Source organism: Aethalodelphis obliquidens, unplaced genomic scaffold, assembly GCF_003676395.1.
Source record: "Aethalodelphis obliquidens isolate GAN/ISIS:26980383/991018 unplaced genomic scaffold, ASM367639v1 scaffold62, whole genome shotgun sequence".
Classification (NCBI taxonomy): domain Eukaryota; kingdom Metazoa; phylum Chordata; class Mammalia; order Artiodactyla; family Delphinidae; genus Aethalodelphis; species Aethalodelphis obliquidens.
This window is the reverse complement of record NW_020838006.1, coordinates 5,514,030-5,527,251: the sequence shown is the minus strand read 5'-3', so window position 1 is coordinate 5,527,251 and position 13,222 is coordinate 5,514,030. Positions and strand designations below refer to the sequence as shown.

Genomic DNA, 13,222 nt, shown 5'->3' with positions numbered 1-13,222 from the left:
TGTATTTCCAGGTGTAATAGAAGGTATTTTGGAACATTCCTCCAACATCCCACTTCTGCTCCTAGTGTATAAAGGGGCTACAAGCACCGAAAAAATGTTTTCAATGAAAACATTAAGTATTTTTTTTAAATCACACACTATTTTTTGAAAGCCTTGACTCTGGAGTTAGGCCTTCCCTAGCCAGGGCTCATGGCTACTCCATCAATTACAAGGCTTTCTGAGGTCAAGCTTTTTGGGAACACTGCTGTGCTGGGAACACAGAGATCTAAAACAATGTTGCTCAAAAAAAGAAATTCTATTTAAGCTAAACATTACCACTCTAAAAATTTGAAGATGTATCATAAAATCTACTCCTCATTCTTCTTAGCAATCCCCTATTTAAACACATTTGCTTTAAAAATGGGAACTTTGGCTGGTACTGGCAGATACATTAGGGGAGGAAAAAAGAAAATGAACACTGATTAAGCACTTCTACTTTTTCAGGCATGATTTTAACACTTTCTTGTACCTGCTATGGCTCATTTAATATTCACAACAACCACATGGACTACTGCTCCACACTGAAGTAAGGAAGAGTCTATGTATGGAATACAGGAAATCCCTTAGGATATCTCTTAGTATTAATATGCCCTCTGATTAAAGTCAATGGAAAACTAAAAGCCAATCCAAGGAGACTACTCATGGCTTCAGGAATGATGGTTTGGGTCACTCTACCAGGTAAGGAACCACGACCAGCTGAGGTGCTTGCTGAAGACAAAGAGAATACAGAATGGGAAGCAGAAGGTAGTTATAAATACCAACTCTGACCACATGACCAGTTACAGAAATTAGGACTATAATTGTCATAAGTATTTTCTCCCTATTTTATTATGAATGCATGTGTGTGTGGTACAAATATGTATTTTTTCCCTCTCTTATCCCCTTACCATGTGACACAACATGTACTGACTTTATATCATAAGTATTTAAGTACTGTCAATTCTACATCAAAGTATTTAAGGCATAGAATATCAAGAAGAGTGAAATTGACTCTAGGACTTTACCTCCTCTTCTGAGGAAAGCCTGAGTGTCTTTCGGGTTGTACGCTGGATGGCTGTATCATATTAGGTGGAATTATGATCTTTGTTATCGTCTTTATTTGGAAATTAAGTATGGTTAAAGGACATGCCTATGGGTGCCAAGTTGACAAAGGGTGAACTTATGATTAATTTTATGTGTCAGCTTGACTGCGACACAGGGTGCCCAGACATTTGGCCAAACATTATTGTGGCTGTGTCTGTAAGGGTTTCTGGATGAGATTAGCACTTGAATCAGTAAACTGAGTAAAGCAGATTGCCCTCCCTAGTGTGGGTGGGCCTCATCCAATCAACTGAAGACATGAATAGAACAAAAAAGGCTGATTAAGAGAGAACTCCTGCCTGACTGCTGACATTGGTCTTTTCTGGCCGTGGACTTGGACTGAAACATCAACTCCTCTTGGATCTTGAACCTGCCAACTTTCAGACTGAAATTTACACCACTGGCTCTGCTGGTTCACAGGCCTTCTGACTCAGACTGGAGCTACATATCAGCTCTCCGGGGCCTCCAGCTTGCTGACTGCAGATCTTGGGACTTCTCAGCCTCCATAATCACATGACCCAATTCCTTATAATAAATCTCTATGTCTATATTAATATACACTTTTTTTAACATCTTTATTGGAGTATAATTGCTTTACAATGTTGTATTAGTTTCTGCTGCATAACAAAGTGAATCAGCTATACGTATATATATATATATATATCCCCATATCCCCTCCCTCTTGCGTCTCCCTCCTACCCTCCCTATCCCACCCCTCTAGGTGGACACAAAGCACTGAGCTGATCTCCCTGTGCTGTTCGGCTGCTTCCCACTAGCTATCTATTTTACATTTGGTAGTGTATATATGTCAATGCCACTCTCTGACTTTGTCCCAGGTTACCCTTCCCCCTCCCTGTGTCCTCAAGTCCATTCTCTACATCTGTGTCTTTATTCTTGTCCTGCCCCTAGGTTCTTCAGAACCTTTTTTTTTTTTAGATTCCATACATATGTGTGTGAATACAGTATTTGTTTTTCTCTTTCTGACTTACTTCACTTTGTATGACAGTCTTTAGGTCCATCCACCTCACTACAAATAACTCAGTTTCGTTTCTTTTTATGGCTGAGTAATATTCCATTGTATGTATGTGCCACATCTTTATCCATTCATCTGTCGATGGACACTTAGGTTGCTTCCATGTCCTGGCTATTGTAAATAGTACACACGTATCTTATTGGTTCTGTTTTTCTGGAGAATCCTGACTAATACAGATTGGATCCATTATCTTCATTTTTCAAATAAAGAAATTAAATGGTTAAATTGCCAAGGTTACACTTTAGTGAGTAGTAGAATTGGGGTTTATAACAGGTTTCACTGACTCTAAAAGCTGTATGTTCTGCACAATTACCACCTCCACAAGGGAGAAAACATTGAAAAGGCCATTTTGTTTCATTTTTAATACTTATTATCCTCACTTTATAAAACAGCAATCTTGACACTGAACTCTAAGCACTAAGAATTCACTAGGACACATCAAACCACAGTATCACAGAAGCAGGGCTCACACATATTATATCTGGCTAATAACTTAATTCAGTTGAAAATCCAAACTCTGATATTGCTGGTGACTTTATCTATGCTTTCTTGAGTCTTATCTAAGTTAATAATTAGTTTTTGGGGCTTCCCTGGTGGCGCAGTGGTTGAGAGTCCGCCTGCCGATGCAGGGGACACGGGTTCGTGCCCCGGTCCGGGAAGATCCCACATGCCGCGGAGCGGCTGGGCCCGTGAGCCATGGCCGCTGAGCCTGCGTGTCCGGAGCCTGTGCTCCACAACGGGAGAGGCCACAACAGTGAGAGGCCCGCGTACCAAAATAAAAAATAAATATTAGTTTTTGAACCAACACTCCAGACACCTGTAAAATAAATTTCTGTCAGTGGGAGGAAAAACATTATGACTTGGAAATCCAAGATAAATATTTAAGTACTAAATAAAACAGCAAAAACAACTCCACACCAATGTCTACAAATAGAGCACACCATCTATCTTCTCCATTCCATGTTAGTCACGTTTATACAAACTTCCTATTCTTCCTTTTTTGGAGTAAAAGTTTTTGTACTGGAATAAAAAAATTACATTCAGAATTTTCTGTTCCACTGTTTCCAACTAAGAGAAAAAAATGAGTAAATCCTTTTCAAATGCAAATGACACTGTGTAACATCTATTAGATAGTATGTTGTAGGTATGCATTTTAGAAAGAAGGGCTTTACAGAAAAATAAGGCCTAATGGAGAGACCCTTGGACTTATGAGTTTTAGATAACATACTACTTGGTTATTTCTCATTTTTGGCCTCACAGAATCTTTAATGACCATGAAGACTAACAACAAAATGTTCAACTTTTAAAGGCATGGAAAATGCCTAAACATCAGGGAAACCTGATGTTTACTTAGGAGAGAGTGATGCTCAAGGAGAGGCCCAATGCACATTAGTCACCTGCATGTGCTATTCTGCCTTTTCTTTGAAATTCAAGTCATGAAACCCACTGTTCAAGGTACCTACTCTCTCTTCTTACTAGGTGAGGGACCTCAGGTAAGTTACTCAAACTTTTTGTGCCTCAGTTTCTTCAACATGGTGTTTTTGAGAAGATTAAATTAATTAATATACAAAAAGTGCTCAGAAGAGTGCCTGGCACACAGTAAATACTCTTAGTCCTGATCCTTGGCACCTTTTCTATTCTCTCAACAGATCCATAAATCACCACTTTCGTCCCAAAGAAATGAATCTGAGACCATGAGTTTATCCATGGGATGCTTCCCAGTATAAGCATCCAGAGGGTCCTGTTAGTGTCTATGGGAGGCCCCACACTTGGTTCAGAATCAACCTGGACTCAAAGTGGTAGCCCAAAGGGGTAACTAAATAGTATTAGACTATATTTTTCACATGTAGTTCTCTACGTAACTGGTAAACCATAAACTCGTCTGTCGTTGGTAGAAGTACTCAAGTACTTCTGCAATGTGTTTATATAGCTGTAGTCAGCAGTCAGCTAAAATCGTGAAATCAAATAATGCACAAGGTAATGACATTTACTTAAAATAGAATTTTTTTTTTTTGACCGCACTGCACTGCACGGCTTGCAGGATCTTAGCTCCCTGACCAGGGATCAAACCCGCATGGAGTCTTAACCACTGGACCACCAGGAAAGTCCTGAAATAGTATTTTTTAATATCTGAATTTAAAAGTTTTTTATGTGCATTCCAGAAAGTTGTAGTTTGGAAAAATCATCAAAGAAAACTGAGGAGACAATTAAAAAACCACAGAAAAAAATTTTTTTACAAAATTTTTTTAAAACAATGACTCTTTGGCCAGAAGAAATGACCACAATTTTTGGAGTTTAATGTTCTCCTCAACATCACTAAGTAACACAATGAACCATGAACTACAGATTATCAGTTTGAAGGGGAATTACATGTCAGCATGTTTGGGTAGGGCACTGTTGCAATCGTGAAATCTGGAAAGAGCATTAAAGAATTCCTGATTCAGGGACCAGAGTCCAAACCAGGAGCTACAGCTTATCTTTCCAAGGAGCATGAGAAGCCCTGAGGCCCCTGACAGCGTCCAAGCTCAGAGCACAGCAACCTGAGCAGTGGGAAATACTGTGCTCAGCCCCACCTCCTGTAGGGGATTCTGCTCCACTGGTTTGAGATGGGACCAGAGCCTGGCAAGCAGCAAGTAACCTAGAGAAGGAGGTGATGGGCCTCCACCACTGGCCATCAGTTCTTGTAGGTAACACCAGCTTAAGTGAGTCACAGGAAATTGTTTGGGCCCATCTCACTGTTAAACACATTCATTTCCTTATCCATTAAAAAAGATACAAAGAATTTACTTCAATAAAAACAAGTGATAAACATGCTATGTGAATAACTGAATTAAAATACAATTCCAGGGCTTCCCTGGTGGCGCAGTGGTTGAGAGTCTGCCTGCCGATGCAGGGGACACGGGTTCGTGCCCCAGTCCGGGAAGATCCCACATGCCGCGGAGCGGCTGGGCCCGTGAGCCATGGCCGCTGAGCCTGCACGTCCGGAGCCTGTGCTCCGCAATGGGAGAGGCCACAGCAGTGAGAGACCCGCGTACCGCAAAAAAAAATACAATTGTAACTGAGTTGGCTAAACTAGAAATCAATAAGGTTTTACTAACATTGGGTAGATAATGAACTTCAACATCCCCAGACCCTTAAAACAGCACTCCCAACAATTACTATGTACAATGCTCTTTATTACTTCCCTGTTTCTTTTTGGTTATAAATTGGTATTTAATATTAAAGTTGTTTTAAAATAAACTTTTCTCATTTGACCTGGTTTACCACTCTTAAATGAGGATATTTACATATTTCCAGATAAATACACCAGAATCCTGGAATTATAAAGGCTCTAAGGATTATTTCACTTCTTCATTTTATAAATAATATAACTGAGGCACTAAGAGAGTAAATGTCTTAAGTGGCTGAGCTGGAGTTATATCTCATAATTCCAGCCTCATTCCCGAGTCCCTGCTTCTGCCATTTCTCCATTCCTGATGCTGAATTAGAATTCTCAATGGAGTTTTCAGATCAATAAATATTTGTCAAGAGTCTCCTAAGATAAGCATTGAACCAGGTGTTAATGATACAGGTGTGAGGCTTTGAAAAGCTGAGTGGTAAAACTTAGATTATAAACATGATCAAGGGGGAAAAGTAAACGTCTGTTACTGATAAAAGTAAAAAGTAAAATGCAAACAGAATTTTGGTCTTGAAGTATGCAAATATCTTCCAGGTTTTTTTCCTCTCTATTCCACCTTGGCACCTTCATATTAAATCTAAATGCAGCAAAATAAAAAGGCAGGAAAGAGTGAGCAGTTTACTTATCTTTTAAAAAAGTCTTTTGTCTAAAACAAGGTTAACTTACCTCTACATCTGTTTGAAAGTTAAAAAGGTCTATTCTTTGCCAGTTGCTTCCATCCAGGGCTAAGATATTCCAAGCCTGGGAGGTTGGGAGAGATTAGGGTGAAAAAGATATATTTATTGCGACTGTTAAGGAAAGTCTTGATTCAACCTTTATTATTTCCAAATGTTTATTCATGATAGACATTAAGCTGATAATCAAATGTGGAATTATGGTAACATTGTGTTATGTTACATATAAAAGATGACATTTTAATTTTTAACTTGAACTTATCCTCATTCTAATAAAACTTGTATTTCTTGATTACAAATTTGGTTAATACTCTACCTTGGAAATCTGTGCACATCGGCACAAAGTTACTATATCCAAGAAGGAAAATATTCTAGGAAGAAAGGGGAAAAAAAGCACAAAAATAAGATGGTGTTAACATTTTAGAATATTTATAACTTGAAAGATAAAATCTAATGAGCCATTTGGATATTCATAACTTTTTCAAGATTCCTCAATTCGTAATACACAAGTGCACTATAATTGTTCATCACTACTATGACATATTAAATGTTTGCACATTCCAAAGCTGTTTTAGACACACTACACAAGTCCCCTTAACCCAGAATTCATTAAACTTTTATTTCCCTTGTTCTAAGTCATGGACATGGAACAGTAGATCATAACCTGTTCTATTCAAAGACCAATCTCTCGGGACTTCCCTGCTGGCACAGTGCTTAAGACTCTGAGCTCCCAATGCAGGGGGCCTGGGTTCAATCCCTGGTCAGGGAACTAGATCCCACATGCATGCCACAACTAAGAGTTCACATGCTACAACTAAGGAGCTGGTGAGCCGCAACTAAGGAGCCCAACTGCCACAACTAAGGAGCCTGCTGGCCGCAACTAAGACCCCGTGCAACCAAATAAATAAATAAATAGATGAACATAACATCAATCAGTGAGCTGTAGGAGACAACTTTAAAAAAAAGACAAAAAAAGACCAATCTCTCACCTCCCAGGCATTGAGCCTAGTGAGGGCTAAATCATTCTAATTCCTATGCAAACCCCACTTTTGGTGGTAGACGCATGAAACAGGCTCAGGTGCCTGAGCCTCAAATAACACGGCCAAGAAAAGCTCAACAATAAAACCCACTCACTTTTTATCTATCTGCTCACAGGGCAGAAAGATGGAGCTCATTTCCTGAGCAAAAGCCAAGAAGTTACAGAAGATGGGAAAGATGGGGAAAAAGAAAAGCAGAGAGAAGCAAACAAAAGCTTAGTTGACACCAGCAGTCCCCCAGTGGAAGCAGTAGCTGTCAGCATGGCAGGGTCAGAGGGAGGTTCTGACATTCTGGCAGTGGAGATGAGCTGCTGATGATAGCACAGTGGCAAATAGCTGTGTGTGCCTCAGCGCTCCGCAGTCACAGCTGAAAACAAAGAGCAGCTTTCCTGAGAGACAAAGAGTAGATGGGGACGAGGTCAGGGACAAACAATAGGGTCTCAATCCCCAGAGTACCGGAAGGTAAATATGAGGGTCTGTGCCTGTGTGTGTGGAAGGTGAAATGGCAAACAGCCACCTAAAAAGTTCTCCAAAATTCTCCAAAGGTAACAATCAGCAGTGCATGGAAAATCCATGGGCTTGGAGAAGATAGTAGGTCCATAAAACACCAGAGCACTGCACCCTACAACAAAGCACCCACAGGCAGCACCACGGGGCCAGTGACAGTGTAGATACTGTTCTACAATATAGGCTCCAATCATTTTCTAGAGAAAAGCAAAGGACAGAAGCATAACGGCTGCACTGATCTTAAAAGACTCAATGGAACTTTGTACATAGGAAAATGCCGATGGCTGGAAATGTGTACTTACATATATTAAACATATTTCAGGGTGTCTGCACATCTACATTGCTTCTGTGGTAATACATCTTGCCCCACCACCACAAATGTCTGTGTTCTGTGCCATACAACCATTCCACAATGAGCCACAACGGATCGTCAGCTCACGAAAAGACAAGGACCAGATAGAGAAATGAGTATGGTACAGCAGAATCATATCACACACTGGCATTGGGTTCTAAAGTACAAGCTGAAGGTAGAAAGGAGTTAACTAAGTTTCCCTTGAAAATCCCTCAAGAATGTACCATCTTGGAGACCAACATACTCTATCACCTCTCAGTAATAATAACAATACTGATAATCATAGTTAACACTGATTATGCACTTACATGTGCTAGCTGTCACTCTTTAATTGTCACAACAATGCCATGAGGTGCTATTACGATCTCCATTTTACAGATAGGAACACTGGGACCTGCCAAGGCCACACAGATAGGAAGAGCGGAGCCAGAATTTGAACCCAGGTAGTCTGGCTTGAGAGCCCAAGCCCATGACCCTACACAAAGTGCCCTAGAAAGTTTAACACAGCTGTTGTTCCCTCAGGATTAGGCTAGAATCTATTTCTTCAACTGCACAGCAGATGAAGCAGTCTGTGTTGAGTGAGCATGCTGTATGGAAAATATGTTTCTTTCCTTCTTCCTCTCTTTCTTTCTCTTTCTTTCTTTCTTTCTTTCTTTATGGCCAAGCTGTGTGGCTTGTGGGATCTTAGTTCCCTGATCAGGGATCGAACCCAAGCCCTCAGCAGTGAAAGCATGGAGTCTTAACCACTGGACCTCCAGGGAATTCCCAAAACATGTCTCTTTAAACACTAAAATCACACTAACTCAAACAAGATGCTCACACATTCGGACACAAGTGAGAATCAATAGCTGGAACACAAGTTTGCATTTCTCATCTCATGCTTACTACCCAACATTATGATTACTGAATGAAAAAGTAGATTGCCTTCATTATTTACATTATCCCCCTAACACACATACACAGATACTTGAATGTGCACAAGTTAAACAGGCATGATAAGGGACTTCCCTGGTGGTCCAGTGGTTAAGACTCTGCGCTCCCAATGCAGGGGGCCCAGGTCTGATCCCTGGTCAGGGAACTAGATCCCACATGCATGCCGCAACTAAGAGTTCACATACCACAACTAAGGAGCCCACCTGCCACAACTAAGACACAGCACAACCAAATAAATAAATAAATATATACATTTTAAAATAGGCGTGATAAGACTCCAAACTGCCAAATTAAGCCAAATTCCCAAATCACGTTCCAATGAATAAAATAAACACCCTGAATGACAGAGCCTGGAACATTGGTAATAGAAACAGAGATAGCTAAAGGAATAAGAGTAGTCAGAAATCAGGTTCTGGCCCTTCCAAAACTTTTTATTTTTTTCCTGGAAATTGCTTCCTACCTCAAATGTGTTAACTTCACCCTTCATTAGAAAAGCACTAAAATCGCAACTTGGTTATAAATAAATACACACAGGAGTATATAGGAATGGATTTTTTTTTTTTTTTTTTTTTTGGTGTTACGCGGGCCTCTCACTGCTGTGGCCTCTCCCATTGCGGAGTACAGGCTCCGGACGCGCAGGCTCAGTGGCCATGGCTCACGGGCCCAGCCACTCCGCGGCATGTGGGATCTTCCTGGACCAGGGCACGAACCCATGTCCCCTGCATCGGCAGGCAGACTCTCAACCACTCCGCCACCAGGGAAGCCCGTACTGCTGGACTTTGTATTCTGCTTCACTGGTCTGTCTGCCTCTGTGCCAATGAGACCCTGTTTTTATCATGAAGCTTCAAGCTCTTGATGTCTGGTAACGTTAAGCTCAACTTTGTTTTTCTTTTGTTAAAAATATTTATTTATTTATTTACTTACTTACTTATTTAGGCTGCCCTGGGTCTTAGTTGCCACTCGTGGGATCTTCACTGCAGCATGTTTAGTTGCGGCATGCAGACTTCTTAGTTGTGGCATGTGGACTTCTTAGTTGCAGCATGCGTATGGGATCTAGTTCCTTGGCCAGGGATCAAACCTGGGCCTCCTGCGTTGGACCACCAGGGAAGTCCCCAACTTTGTTTTTATTCATCAAAATTACCTTGGTTATTCTTGGCTACTCTTTTTTTTAATTTCCACTTATGTTTTAGGATCAGCATATCAATTTACACAAGAAAACTTTATAAAATTTTATTGGAATTATGTTGAATTTATAGAAACTTTGGGGAGAATTGGGATCTTGACAATATTAAGTCTTCCAACCCAGAAACATGATATACTCCATTATTTATTTAGGACTTCTTTAATTTCTCACAGTAATTTTTGTAGTTTTCCACATAGATGTTTTGTTCATTTTTAGATTTTTCCCCGCTGGTTATTTGATGATGTTACTATTAAAATGGAATTTTTAAAATGTCATTTACTAATTGTTGCTAGTATATATACTTAACTTTCATATACTATGTCTTGCATACAGCAACATTTCCAAATTCATTTATATATTCTAGTGATTTTCTACAAACAAAATCAATACATTTGAGAATAATGACAATTTTCTTCCTTCCTTTCCAATAATTATACTTTTTATTCTTTTTCTTGCCTTACTGAAGTGGCTGTGATCTTCTCTAGTACCAATAATTGTAATGAAAGACATCTTTTTCTCTTTCCCATCTCAGAAAAAGCTGTCACTCTAATCATTGATTACAATGTTTACTATAGGGCTTTCCTCCTGCCTTTTAAATTTTCTAAAGTTACTTTGTTACACACTATAAAATACCTCAGCTTTGCACATGCATGGTTTTAACATCATCTCTTTAACATTTGCTTATTTCCCCTTTTAAAAACATATTAAATATAAGAGCAGATAGTACATAGAGTTCCCATATATTACTGCCATTTTGAGAAACACATAACACACACACACAGTTTCCCCTATTATTAACATCCTGCATTAGTGTGGCACATTTGTTACAATTAATAAATTAAGACTGACACACTGTTATTAACTAAAATCCACAGTTTATGATAAGGTTCACTCTTTGTATTGTACTATTCTATGGATCTGACAATATATCCACCATTATAGTATCATATAGAATAGTTTACCACCCTAAAAATCACCTGTGCTTCACCTGTTAATCCCTTTTATCCTCCTCATGAACCTCTGGCAACGACTGTTTTTTTGTTTTTTTTTTTTTATAAATTTATTTATTTATTTTTGGCTGTGTTGGGTCTTTGTTGCTGCACACGGGCTTTCTCTAGTTGCGGTGAGCAGGGGCTACTCTGTTGCAGTATGCAGACTTCTCACTGCGGTGGCTTCTCTTGTTGCAGAGCACGGGCTCTAGGCACGCGGGCTTCAGTAGTTGTGGCTTGTGGGCTCTAGAGCACAGGCTCAGTAGTTGGGGCTCACGGGCTTAGTTGCTCTGCGGCATGTGGGATCCTCCTGAACCAGGGATCAAACCCGTGTCCCCTGCATTGGCAGGCGATTCTTAACCACTGCGCCAACCACGGAAGTCCCGAATGATCTTTTTAATGTCTCCATAGTTTTTCCTTTTCCAGAATGTCATATAATTGGAATCATAAGTATGTAGCTGTTCATATTAGCTTCCTTCACTATGCACATGTCTTTAAGGTTCCTCCATGTCTTTTAGTGGCATGATAGCTCATTACTTTCTATTGCTGAATGATATTCCACTATATGGATGTATCACTGTTTATCCATTCATTTATATAAGGACACCTTGGTTGCTTCCAGTTTTGAGTGATGATGAATAATCTTGCTATAAACATTTGTATGCAGGTGAATATGTTTTCTACTCAGTTGGATAAATACCTAGGAGTGTTGAGTGCTAGATCATGTAAGTTTAGAAGCTGCAAAATTGTCTTCCAAAGTGTCTACACCGTTTTGAATCACCAACAATGAGAGTTCCTGTGCTCTGAATCTTGCCAACATTTGATATTGTTCAATTTTTAAATTTTAGCCATTCTAATACACATAGAGTGATATCTCATTGTTATTTTAGTTTTCAATTCCCTAATGACATGATAGCAAGCATCTTTTCATATGCTCATTGCCATCTGTATATGTTCTTTGGTGAGGTGTCTATTCAGATCTTTTGCCCATTTTTTAAATTGGTCTGTTTTCTTGTTGGATTTTAAGTGTTCTTTGTATATTGTGGACATCCGTCCTTTATCATACATGTCTTTGCAAATATTTTCTCCCAATCTGTGGCTTGGCTTTTCATTCTCTTCTCAGAGAAGAAGTTTTTAATTTTAATAAAGTCCAACTTACCAATTTTGTCTTTCATGGATCATGCTTTTGAGGTTGTATCTAAAAACTCACTGTTAAACCCAAGGTCACCTACATTTTCTCCTATGCTTTCTTATGAAAGTTTGATAGTTTGGGGTTTTACATTTAGGCCTATGATCCATTTTGAGTCAATTTTTGCGAAAGGTGTAACATCTATGTTTACATTCTGTTTTTGCATATAAATGTCCAATTGTTCCAATGCCATGTGTTGAAAATATATATTTTCTCCATTAAATTGCTTTTTCTCCTTTGTCAAAGATCAGCTGACTTTGTGTGGCTCTATTTCTGAGCTCTCTATTCTATTCTCTATGTTCCATTCAGTTGTCTATTCTTTTGCCAACACCACACTGTCTTGCTTTTTTTTTTTTTTACGATTTATTTATTTGGCTGCACTGGGTATTCATTGCTGCACGCAGGCTTTCTCTAGTTGCAGCGAGCAGGGGCTCATTGCGGTGGTTTCTCTTGTTGCAGAGCACAGGCTCTAGGCACGTGGGCTTCAGTAGTTGTGACACGTAGGCTCAATAGTTGTGGCCTGTGGGCTCCAGAACACAGGCTCAGTAGTTGCAGTGCAAGGGCTTAATTGCTCCACAGCATGTGGGATCTTCCCGGACCAGGGATCGAACCCATATACCCTGCAGTGGCAGGCGGATTCTTAACCACTGCCACCAGGGAAGTCCCTGTCTTGATCTCTAAAACTCTAAACTAAGTCTTCATAGGTCAGTAGTGTCAGTCCTCCAACTCTGTTCTTCTTCAGTAATGCATTGGCCTTTCAGAGTCTTTTGTCTTTCTACACAAACTTTAAAATAGATTTGTCAATATCCACAAAATAACTCGGTGGTATTTTTTATCAGCATTGTGTTGACTCCATAGATCAACTTGGGAAGAATTAACATTTTAACAATATTGAGTCTTCTTATCCATGAATGTGTAACATCTCTTTATTTATTTAGACCTTCTTTGATTTCTTTCACTGGAGCTGGAGTTTTCATCATATAAATCTTTTTTTTTTTTTTTTTTTTTTTTTTTTTTTTTTTTTTTTT

General features: G+C 39.5%; 1 protein-coding gene across 3 annotated transcripts in view; it reads right to left on the bottom strand.

Annotated features, from left to right (window-relative positions):
- Positions 1-13,222, bottom strand: part of FBXL2 (F-box and leucine rich repeat protein 2) — a 79,590-nt gene that overhangs the window by 35,045 nt on the left and 31,323 nt on the right. For all 3 annotated transcript variants that reach the window (XR_003429029.1, XM_027088306.1, XM_027088307.1), the window contains 2 exons: positions 6,321-6,375; positions 5,997-6,071 (listed from right to left, as the gene is read on the bottom strand). Coding sequence is in view for 2 of the 3 variants with exons in the window: in XM_027088306.1 (XP_026944107.1) it covers positions 5,997-6,071; positions 6,321-6,375 (130 nt within the window). In the remaining variant the exon portion in view is untranslated. The remainder of the gene's footprint in view (positions 1-5,996; positions 6,072-6,320; positions 6,376-13,222) is intronic.